Raw genomic sequence first — 11,967 nt, forward strand, 5'->3', positions numbered from 1 at the left:
TGCCATCATAATTTGTCATACAATGAGAACAGGACAAATCAACAATTGACAATGACTAATTAATATTGTGCTGAACACAGTCCAGAAGATCCAGTCAGCTACATCAGTGTCTACTCTTTACTATCATAGCCAAGTGACTAACAAACGTAAACAGAAGTTTTCACTATCCCAGCAGATAAATAACAGCAGCAGGTTTAAGCTTGATAAGCTGCTGTTAGAATTTATTTAATATTACTTTCTACACCAGGATCTTTTTCTACAGCTGACGACTGGTAACTGTGCAGGGGCGGATCTAGCAAAGTTTAGCCAGGGGGGCCGATAGGGCATGAACAGGGAAAGGGGGCACAAAGACATACTTTTCTTTCTTACTCTCATGTCGAGCTTTTAATAAATAATTATCTGAATCTTACAACCAAAGTTTTAATCTGATATAAAATGTATAGAAATCCATTATTATATATCAGAACTATTAAATCAAATTTTTAACTTAGTAAGCTATAGTACTTTTTCCTTTGGGTATCATCTGTGCAGTCTGCAATCCTGTTGAACGAAGATATTGAATCTATTTAATTATTGTAGAAAAATAATTGATTTCTGTCCAATTTTTTTGCACATACATTAAATTAAAGTTGATTACGTCGATTAAGCATCATGAGGTGGAGGGTGGGGCGTGGCTCCCTTTTTTTCTTTTTGCTGGGAGTTTGCAACCCTATTAGTTAGGTTGCTTAATATTTCTGCTAAGTACTCTTCAAAATACCAGAATAGGGAGGATGGAGCAGGTTTAAGTTTATTAGATTGATCAGTGTTGTTGAACTATGAAATATTTTAGGTGCAGTGTATTTTTTGCATACAGGTTTAACAGAACAGCTTTAGTTTTTTTGTTTTTTTAACTTGAGTATGAACTTATACAAAAACAGCAAGATATTTAAAAAAAAAACTATTTTATTGATCAAAGAATACACTATATCAGATTCATATCGGTATCGGCAGATATCCAAATTTATCGGTATCAGTATCAGACATAAAGTGGTATCGGGCCATCTCTAATGATAACATGATGTTACGGTACTCTATTTTGAGTTCTAGTGAGAATACTGCAAGTGCACTTGTATCACCTGGTGCAAAGACTATGCTGAGGATTTTCCTCAGTAAAATTAAAAACACCAGTGTTTACTTTTTCCGTCTTCACAATGACAAAATGGCAAGACCAGTAAGAGATGCTGTTTGTTTTATGGTGCTGTCATGAGTTTACAATAACACATCCATGGTAAAAACTGGAGATCCAGCTGTTCCAATGTCATGAAATGGCACAGCATCAAAGCCTCACTGTTTTTACTCACTCTGTGTTTATACAACACTGTGCATTAAACCATTTCTTATTAACCTCTGTCTCTCTTCCACAGTGAGTCTTTTATCTTGTGTTCCTCCCGTCACCCACAAACTGGCCGCAGCAGATGATCCTGGTGGAGGTTTTTCCTGTTAAACAGAGTTTATTGTCATCACGTGCTTGGTCTGATTGTTGGGGTTTTCTCTGCATTATTCTCGGAGCTTTATCGTACAAAATAAAGCACCTGGAGGCAACTCGTTGTGGTTTGGCATTTTAAAAATAACATTTGAATTGAATTGAACTGACTTGATTCACAGCACAAGATAAGATGAACCTTTATGAGTCCCACACATGGAAAAGAGTTTGGCCATGGCAGAAAGTGGACAGCACAAAGTTACGAGCAGCAAAACCTAAGAAAAACAATAAAATAGAATAAAATCGAGGGCCCAGGACCCATATTAACAAACAATCCTGATAGTAAGAGTAACTCAGAGTGATGATGTGGAAAGAAGGACTCCTGATCAAGCTGCATCAGATTGGTATTAAAGGAAAAATGTATAAATGGATCAGGAATTTTTTAACTGGCCTCATGTCTCGCAGTATCAAGTTTTCAGTTTTCCTTTTTTATTCTGTGTTGTGTACTGGTCATCAGCTTCATTAAATCGGCTCATTCTCTGTTTAAGGCAAACCTGCCTGACTGTCTGCTCTGGGTCCTCACCTCCTACACATGACACACATGTTCCTCCTGTTTGTGGACTGACATTCAAAATGTCTGGAAGATCACATCGTGCCAAACATCACGGTCCAGGCACGACTGATGTCCGACTGATGTAGCACATCCTGCCTGCTTCCAATGGCAGAATGGTGCAGTGGAGACACTGAAAAAAGGTGGAGGAACATTTTTACTAGAACAGAAACTTTACTGTTTTCCTTTGAGTATCAGATTAGACATCATGCCTGATACAGGTCTGACCCCAGCTGAGCTGCTGATGGGGACCTCCTTTACCCAGATGTGGGAGCCCAGTCACAAAGTGAGATGTGACCAGAGATGGGCAGTAACATGTTACTTGTAAAGCGTTACTGTAATCTGATTACTTTTTTCAGGTAACGAGTAAAGTGAGGGATTACTATTGCAAAAACGGTAATTAGATTACCGTTAGTTCCCGTAGGAACGCTGCGTTACTGCGTTACTAAAACCATGATTTTTTTTGCGAGAATGTCTCACGACAGTGACGTAAGCGAGTGCGACGTTCGTGACAACAGCTGTGTGCAGATCAACAGTGGATCATATATGGAGTGCAGAGAGAGTATGAGCGTGCAGCGTTTAAAGCGTGGAAGTACTGACCTTACTTTGAGTTTGATTCCATAAAAAGTGACAAAAACATTAGTGTCCGCTGTGCGTGGGAAGAAAACAAGAGCAAGCCCAGCTTGCTCTTGTTTCTGCGAAAGTGAAAAGGTCAAAGACGTAGCACAAGATCTCTGTTACACTCAGCTGTTAAAATAAGGTAACTGCTTTTTCCAATATGCTTTTAGAAATGGCAGATTTATTTAGGTGGTACGTGCCATTCTGTTTCCCTGTCAGGAGGGTAAAGTGCTTGTGTTGTGCATTCGTGGGACGTTTGGGTTTTACCGCGGTTTACACTTCAGGTTGCAAGAACATTTTAACCGCCTGTAGAAGCGACAAGAAAAAGTTAATTAAAAGTTCCAGAAACATCCTAAAGTTTCCATGCCTCCTTTTCCTGTGGAAGCAGCTAACAGATAACCTGGGTGGGTTGAACTTGCCTCATCGTACAGAGCCCAGCTGTCCTCAGAGTTCATCAGCTCAGAGCTTAAAATAAAGCCACTCTGTTGAACATCCTTCCTGAAACAGCGCTCTGTGCACCATTAAACTGTAGCAAATCTCCCATCACTACAGCCGAGTCTGATCACTTTCCTGATATCCATGCTCATTAGAATCACTTTTTATAAACATTGCAGAGTCCGTCCATAAGTTGATGATAACCTCAGTGGATTTTAAAGAATATATAAAGTACAGACTTTCAGCTTAAATTTAGGAAGTCTAACAAAAGTATTGCATAAACTGTTCAGGAGTTACAGCCACTTTTATTCAAAATCTGAATACAAAAATGTCATAATTGTCCAAACACTGAGGTGTGACTCTCCGCTTACGGCGGCTGTCCTGCTTTCCAGAAGAAATGTTTTGGAAGAAATGTCTGCAGCAGGACTTTCCTGTTGCATTAGAGCAGTGTTTAGTAAAACGACTGTAGTAATCATGCATCGAAATTACTGGAGTGTGAGACAGAGACCAAAGCTTCAATACAAAAGTTTATTTTCATCAAATTAAAAAAGCAGTAAAACATCATCGTATACAGAGAGTAGACTGCCCACAGTGAGTTTCAGACAGTGAAGCTGGGTGGCGTTTGAGGTTTTTCCCTTCTCAGAATATCATCATCGTGTCCTGTAAATATACGGAGCCAAAGGAAAAACAAGTGGACATTTTCGTTTTAAGCCTTCAGAGCAGGGTCACGAAACACAGCTGGAACAAACTAATACTTTTAGTGAGACACACAATACAAAACCCCTGATATAAAATCATGACATGTATCACTGAGGTTGGCGGTTGTGATTTCACCTTCAGCTTCATTAATTAGTGCTAATGACAAATTCACTGCCCCAGTTTTACTTAATTACTAGGGGTGCAACGATACTCGTATCGATATTGAACCGTTCGATACAGTGCTTTCGGTTCGGTACGCATATGTATCGAACAATACAAAATTTTAAATTTATTTTATCAACTTTTCTTCTGACGATGCTGTCTGTGTTGAGAGCTCAGTGGATCTGCGTTCGACAGTGCAGCCTAGGCGGATAAGTCGAACGCAGATCCACTGAGTGCAGCGCAAGCTAGCAAGACAGAAGCTAAGCTCGTTGCAACATGGCAAACTGAACCTCCCCCACCCTCATTCAGATCTGGCGTTTGGAATTATTTTGGTTTTCATGTGACGTATGACCCTGAAGGTAAGCAAGTCATGGACTAAAGTAAAACAGTATGTTGGATGTGCCATGCAATGCTCAATTACATGGGTGGGAACTAGTGTGTTAGCGCAGTTAGCTTGTTAGCTTGTTGGCCGTCCAGCCCCACGCACGGGGCGATCCGCGGTAGCTCGTTAACGGAGATTTGCCGTATTGTGGCGTTAACGTCATTTCAGATTAACGCTGACAGCACTAGTGGGAACACAACGAATATGACTGCACATTTACTCCGACAGCATCCTAGTGCAAAGACAAGTGGAAGCAGACAAAAACAACAAGCATGCATGCTACAAACTTTACCCGAGTCATTTAGACAGCCGTTAGCACAGGATTCTCCTTATGGGGACCTGATATGTTTAATATGCTGCTGAGAATATAGCCCAGAAGAAGCGTCTAGTAGAGCTTTTATTTTGAAAGAGCCATTTCTCTGTAATAAACTCTCTTTTCCAAAGATGAGGGATTCCTCAATCAGATAGATTTTTTTTAAAATTATTTTGTTGTTTCAGCAACATTAAATTTAAAAACTGTACGTTTGAGTTAAAATATATATTTATAATTGTAATAAATGACAAATTAAAAAGGCATGAACATTTTTTTGTATCGAACCGAACTGTGAATTTTGTGTATCGTTGCACCCCTATTAATTACAGCATTTAAAAACAAAAGCTGAAGAAGCAAGCAGATAAACCAGTGAAGGAGGCAAACTGGTTTCCTTTTTCTCATCCACAAAAACCAGTGGGTGAAATCTGTGCCACAAGACCTTTGGGCAAAAACATTTTGATCATAATCAAACTATGAACTACAGAGGAGACGACAACAGATATGAAACTGAAAACAAGGTAACCAGTCACCAAAAAACCCACGAGGGCTTTGTTGACTGAAGCAGGGCTGCTTTTCACCTTTGAACCAAATTCACCTGGAACAGTTTGTTACCATTGATTTGAATACAAGTCTAACAAACCCTGTAAAGTGAAATTCCTTCATTTGTGCTGTCTCATTGACACTTTGGTGACAAGCTAAATACTTACGTTGAATTTCTTGATGTTACTGTAAGGCTGTTTCCCTGCTGTTTTAGCCCATGTAAAGAAAAGTTGGAGTCTTGAGTTACTGATTGTTCCACTTTACAGAAAATGGCTTCAGCTCAGTCAGGGTGCAGAAGCAGGAGCTCCCAACATGGTTCTCAATGAAACTAATTGGAGCGTAATTTGCTATTTACCTCTGATTCTAAATATTAGCCCCCATTTTAAATTCTCTGTTCACATCAGAATGACTCACGTACTTTCATTACTCTTATAAGTGATTTTTGTTCAAAATCAATAGCATTCTGCTAATGCATGCTAATGGGTTCGTTAAGAATTTACATCAACACGCTTCCTTCTGGTACATGCTTTCAAATGGTAACTAGATGTTAGTCGGACACTTCCATCTGGTTGAGGTGGTTAAAGGTGAAGCTTGCAGGAGGCTGCTGTTATAGATTTTCTACCATTGTTTGCTTTGTGGCTAAAATCCAAATACAGGCTGCAGAGGAGCGGCTGCTGTCGCTGTGATCACCAGTGAATATCGAAACCTTCTACAGTCGTTGATCGAAACGTGATGGAAGTCTCCAGGAAAAAAACGCTGAAGAGTTCTGGGTTACAGCACCATAGTTACTCGTAACCATAGGGTTACTCGTATGAGCATGTATTAGTAACCCCGGCACTATGGTGCTGTACAGCAGCATTCATTCTAGATCATCACACAAGCAGAATTCTAGAGTATTTAAGAGGTCTTTGTCTATGTTCTCTATTTGTATCAATATTTTTACATTATACTGATGCAAACACATTTTTGCATTCTGCACTCACATCTCTGACAACAGATTCCCCTGTATCCTACACACTGGACAAGGCATCTTATTTACAGTGTTCTTGGTATGGTGAATGTGTTAGCATACAGTTGGTGACGCAGGGTTTATGTTCAACTGTGTCTTGATGTTAAGAGTGTCCGAGTCTTCACCAGCTCCTGAGAGAGATGTACAGGACTGCTGAACGCACCTGTCTGTAGCCATACTTTATGATTATTTTCCTGGAGATTTGATGTTTAACATTACATGTAAAATATGGTGAATGCAGCTTTGTTTGATTTCAATCATTCTCTCCATCGCGGCATGAAGAGTGACACCCCTGCTGTGAAGGCATGGACTCTCCATGTACATGATGGAAACTATAAAGCATACTGTCAAAGAAAACATTACTCGACAACTGTTTTTGTTATATAAACTTGTATTTTGTAATAGGAAAAGACTCTGGAGAAATTAAAGACGCAACTGATTATAGTTCCAGTATAATGAGTTCAACCACAGTTCTGACAAACAAACAAAACAAACAAAAGACAAACAATCATGTAAGAGTAAGTCGACCCCTCCATTCTCAGCCAGCCAACAGGCGTCCACTGTTCTGTTTGCAGGGCAGCAGAAGGGCACTTAGCTGAAAGAAAGAATGAAAGCAAAAGAACTCAAACCTCATTTAGGCCTGCCACGAGTCTTTGAAAGTTTCCTATGATTAGAGCTGAAGATATTTGGGCTTCACCGTTGTGATAGTTGATTAACATTTCTACATAAGATTCCAAAAATAGAGATTTAAGACTTTTATCACCTTTGAAAATGACTTGGTAAACTGTTTCTGGACGGGTGTGCAGTGAGGACAGATCAAAGCTTAGCTGGTGATCTCAAATTTTATTTATAGGCATTCGCACCTACCAGCACATCTGTTGGGTTCTATATGAAGTCTATGTGTGCTCAAGTGCTCATATTTTCTTAAAGCAATTTTAAGAGGCAGCTCTCTCAGTTTAGTAGCTTGAATGTTGCTATCCTCAGATCTGCAATGGTCTAAATGTCACCTGAACTCATCTTTGACACAGATGGTGTAGCTGTTAGAAGTCACTGTCCTCAGCCTCGTACAGGTCAGCTAGTTTCCTGAAACGGGGCCCCCAGTCACTCAGGTAGTTGTAGTCCTGTTCAGCCTCGGATGAAGCCGAGCCCAGCGAACTGAGCGACTCGGCCACTGACCCCACTCCTTCATAGGCATACGTGGCCAGTGAGTCGTACGGTGGCGCTGTGGGGCTATAGTCATTCTCCATCACTCTCTGGTTGATGAACTCGCATACATCCCCATTATCACGTGCAGCCATGCGTATTGGAGGCATAAGCAGGCTGGAGGGAGCTGGGGCAGGGTGGCGAGTTGTTGGATACAGCAGAGTATCAGTAGGGATGATGTCACGCCTCTGTTTAGCACCCTCATCAGAGGCAGCTGCAGCAGCTGGGTGTCGCAGGGCGCCAATATCAAAAGCCTGGGTGTCCTCCTCGCCACCACCCTCATCATTGTAGCTAACCACGTTGTCCCTGACATCTTCTTTGGAGATAATAAGAGGTTCCTGCTTCCTTTGGTGTCTTAATGCTGTGAATAGAACCACAACCACTGTAGAAAAGAGAACAACGATGCAGGATTAGATTATAATCGTGTCCCAGTGGAGCATGAATTTAAACAACCAGCCACCATAGATAACAGATATAAGGACCACTGCTGCTTAATTAAATGATCTCATTTTTGGTCACTTTGTGTTTCTTTGTTATGCCCTATGATGAACATTGTTCACAATAGTTGCTGAGATCTGGGAACAAATGAAGCCCTTTATCTACTGGTAAAATCAGACTCTGTTATGTGGTAGGCACCCTGTTGCCTCTCACAGTCCTAAAGCAGTTGGGTGTGATCAGTGTTGGGGAGTAACGGAATACATGTACCGCCGTTACGTATTTAAAATACAAAATATGAGTAACTGTATTCCGTTACAGTTACCGTTTAAAAAGGTGGTATTCAGAATACAGTTACTTTGTTGAAATAAATGGATTACACTGCGGTACTTTCCTGTTTCATGTTGTCGCGGGTGAGGACTGTTTGGGTTTTGTTTGACAGCTACGTTCTGTTGTTCCAGGCGGCAGCGTTACGGTTGCCATGGTTACAGGGCGACGCTCTCTCTCTGCGACTGTGTGTTTCCTGGGTGAGAGAGCGCCTTTTCGTTGTTGTTGTGCTAAGCTAACAGGCAGAATGCTACAAGCATAGCTCTAAAGAATGCAGCATCATGGGCAGTGTAGTCCGTGCTGCAGGGAGAATGGACTGCCATACACATTATGGGTCTGTGAGCGCGAGGAGGGAGAAAAAGGCGAGTGGAAAGGTACGAGCTGTCATGGAGGAAAACGGGAGCTGGAAGCATGTAAATATAATAATAACCACTGCAGCCAAGAAGAGTGCCTGACGAGCCCAGTTGTAAGTAAGCTATTAAGACTCGACTGTACACCGTGTTCGTGTTTTCCTCCGAAAACAATAAGTTCCGTTGGAGCCTTTCAACGCCTCGCTCTGTCTCTCGCAAGAAAAGTTGACCCACACAACAAAGTAAAGCTATTTTTCGGCTACGAGCCGACAGGGACCCCGCCGTATTAGAGGTCCCTTTACTACAGTTCAGAGTCGCAGACCTTCAGTAATAGTAATAAATCACACAGCAATAGTACATTCACGTTGTTGTAAAAAGCATGATAATATATTAAGTAATCCAAAGTATTCAGAATACGTTACTGTCATTGAGTAACGTAACGGAATACGTTACAGAATACATTTTGGGGCATGTATTCGGTAATCTGTAATGGAATACATTTTAAAAGTAACCTTCCCAACACTGGGTGTGATTTAAACAAGGAAGTGAGCAGTTAAACAGGATATACCTGTCATCATTCACACAGAGTTAAAATGGGCTAGAACACATGTGTCAAAGTCAAGGCCCGCGGGCCACATCCAAGCCCGGCGTACATTTATATCCGGCCCGCGAGATCATTTTATATAGATGTACTGTTATTGTTATGCATGGCCCGGCGATATGAGGCGCTAATAATATACAAACTACAGATCCCATAATGCAGCACTGCAGCCTCCTTGCTGACCGCTAGGCTAACTGGGAACATTCCCACCTCAATCAAGTCAAACTTCTGTTATCCGATTGTTCAGTCTGACGTCACTAGCCGTGTCTGGACCTAAACTCCGCTGCAGGTCCATATATCAAACGATCACTGTGGCATTACTGAGAGTTGAAAAACTGTCTAAAGTCTTTCATCTTTAATAAAATGATCAGCGTTCTGCTCTACCAGGTGTAACAATTGAGTTTAACATCCAGGCATCCATGAAAACGGAATTTATGACATTTAACGGAGTTAGAAGTTAGCAGGGAGTTAGCTCGCTAGCTTCTACCTAAATACAATATAGCATGTCCTGACTGCGGGGTTTTGGAAACAAATTAAAACGTACAGCTCTGTTATCACTTCCAGCATAAATGAAGACAGAAAACTAAACAGCAGTGACGTTTGTAGGGTTACTGAAGTTGGGCTAGCTGATATATAATGATGTGCTACGTGACCGCTAGCGACACAGCTATGTTAGCATAATATAAACAAGCTAACTTTTTTTCCACTGGATAAAAGTTAACGTGAGTGTTCTCGGTGGTCAGGAACAAATGTAATCGCATGGCAGGATGCTGTAAAAGGACCAAACTTCAGCCAGGAGAACAACTGAGATAATCCATCCACAATACGAGGTTAGTCATTCATATACTGCTGCATGGTCTGGGCTGTAGTTACATCCTAAGGTTTTAAAAACTGAGCCTAAATAAATGATTAGTGGTAATAAAAGCCGAGGGAGGTCAACAGTGATCACTGACTGTTTTAGGAGCTTTTTGAGATCAAATAGAAGAAAATACAAAACATTAAACATGTTAACAACACAAAAGCCATATTAAACACAGACTACTTTAGACCCGGAAGTAGGATTCGTCACGTCATCACTTAACAACCGGATTGCGAAGCTAGCCGCTTACAATGGTGGAGAGAAAAGTTGATTCTGAAAGCAGAGCCTTTCAGCACCAGTGGGAGGCTGAATATATGTTTACAGACATGCTGGTAAACCGTGCGTCTTATTAGTGGAGCTAATGTGGCTGTAAGGAATTTAGTTTAAGACGGCACTACGAGACAAAACGTCAGGATAAGCTGAAAAACCTAAATGCAGAAACTACAGGAAGTAGAATCTAACATTTCAGCAGACGTTTGTCACCAGAGCAAAACCACAAAGTGAAGCTGTTGTGAAAGCAAGTTTTATTGTAGCAGAGGAGCCAAATGAGCCCGGTACCACTCTGAAGAGCTGCAGGATGAAGCTGTGGACGTCTTCCGTCCAGACAAAACGCAGATTTAGGCAAATGTGAGCCTGAGCAGAAATACGATTGCTGATCGGGTTTGTGAGACGGTCACTGATTTAAGAACACAGTTGTGTGAAAGAAGCAAAAACTTCACTGCATACTCTCTTGCTGTGGATGAAAGTAGACATGATGGACACTGCACAGCTGGCCATCTTCATCCGTGGAGAGGAAATATTGAACATTAAATCGATGCACGGGACAACGACAGGAAAATACATTTTTTAAAACATGTCAAAGTGTAACGACGTGAAACTGTCCTGGGACAAACTTGTTGGACTTACAACAGATGGAGCGCCGGTGCTGTGCGGTGAAAAAAGTAGTCAGCAGGATGCGAGTAAAGATGCAGGAGAAATGTACCGGTGAGTTATCAGCATATCACCGCATCACACACCAGGAAAGGCTGTGTGGTCCTAAAAATGGAGCATGTAATGATCACCGTGACGCAGACCGTACATTTTATCTGAGCTAAAAGTTTAAATCACCGTCAGTTTCAGTCTTTTATGTGGGAAATAGATTCAGAGTTTGCCCACATTCCTTCATGCAGAGCTCCGCTGGCTGAGTTGGGATAAAAGTTCTCAATAGAGTTTTTGAGCTCAGCAAGGAAACCTGTCAGTTCATGGACATGTATGATGCAGTGAAGGCGTTTCAAGCTGTCACTAATGCACCAGTGCAGCCTGCCTCACTTCCCCTGTTGCCAAGTAATGTTGAACCAAGTCAGCGCACTTTGCTGAGCTGCACCTGTGCAGATTCAGATGCAGCTGCAGTGTAATGATGCACTCAGGGAAAGTACGACACTGAATGACCGCACAGTTTATTAGCTCCACTCCTGCAGCAACGCCCAGCTCCGTCTACATGCGGCTGCAACCTTGTGTTTGCTTTCATTTACTTTTTCTGGGGTTTTTGGCAGCATGTTCATATTTCTAACTTGCATAATTTTGACAGGATATATTTTTATGAAGAGCAAAATATTTAAAGTTAAAGTTTATTTTTTTTAAGTTTATTTAATCTGGAATAATATTCCTGTCTGTTTTTATTCATATTTATGTTTAAAAAACAGTTTTAGTGTCTTCAATAAATGTTTATCTTGTTTGGCCCCCGACCTAAAGTGTGCCTTGAGTTTTGGCCCCCTGTGCAATTGAGTTTGACGCCCCTGGGCTAGAACAATGTGAAACACTGTTCTGGGACCAGTTAAATCAATAAATGTCATTGGCACTTTTATACATAAAGCCTGGTGTTCCTTTCAGCTGTAGTGTGGAGATTTCTACTCATTAATCACGATTTGTTTCGTGTTATTTCTTTCAAGGAGCTCAAAGAATAAGAAGAAACATACAAGCGGG

The 11,967-nt window shown here is 41.2% G+C and overlaps 1 protein-coding gene across 1 annotated transcript in view; it reads right to left on the bottom strand.

The window, feature by feature from the left end:
* Window positions 1-3,639: 3,639 nt before the first annotated feature.
* LOC309694171 (cadherin-6-like) overlaps window positions 3,640-11,967 on the bottom strand; it is a 75,148-nt gene continuing 66,820 nt past the window's right edge. The window contains exon 12 of the mRNA XM_082514014.1: window positions 3,640-7,815. Within this exon, the coding sequence (XP_082370140.1) occupies window positions 7,271-7,815 (545 nt within the window). The 3' untranslated portion in view covers window positions 3,640-7,270. The remainder of the gene's footprint in view (window positions 7,816-11,967) is intronic.

The sequence above is a fragment of the Aulonocara stuartgranti genome, assembly GCF_965226115.1.
Source record: "Aulonocara stuartgranti genome assembly, chromosome: 18".
NCBI lineage: Eukaryota > Metazoa > Chordata > Actinopteri > Cichliformes > Cichlidae > Aulonocara > Aulonocara stuartgranti.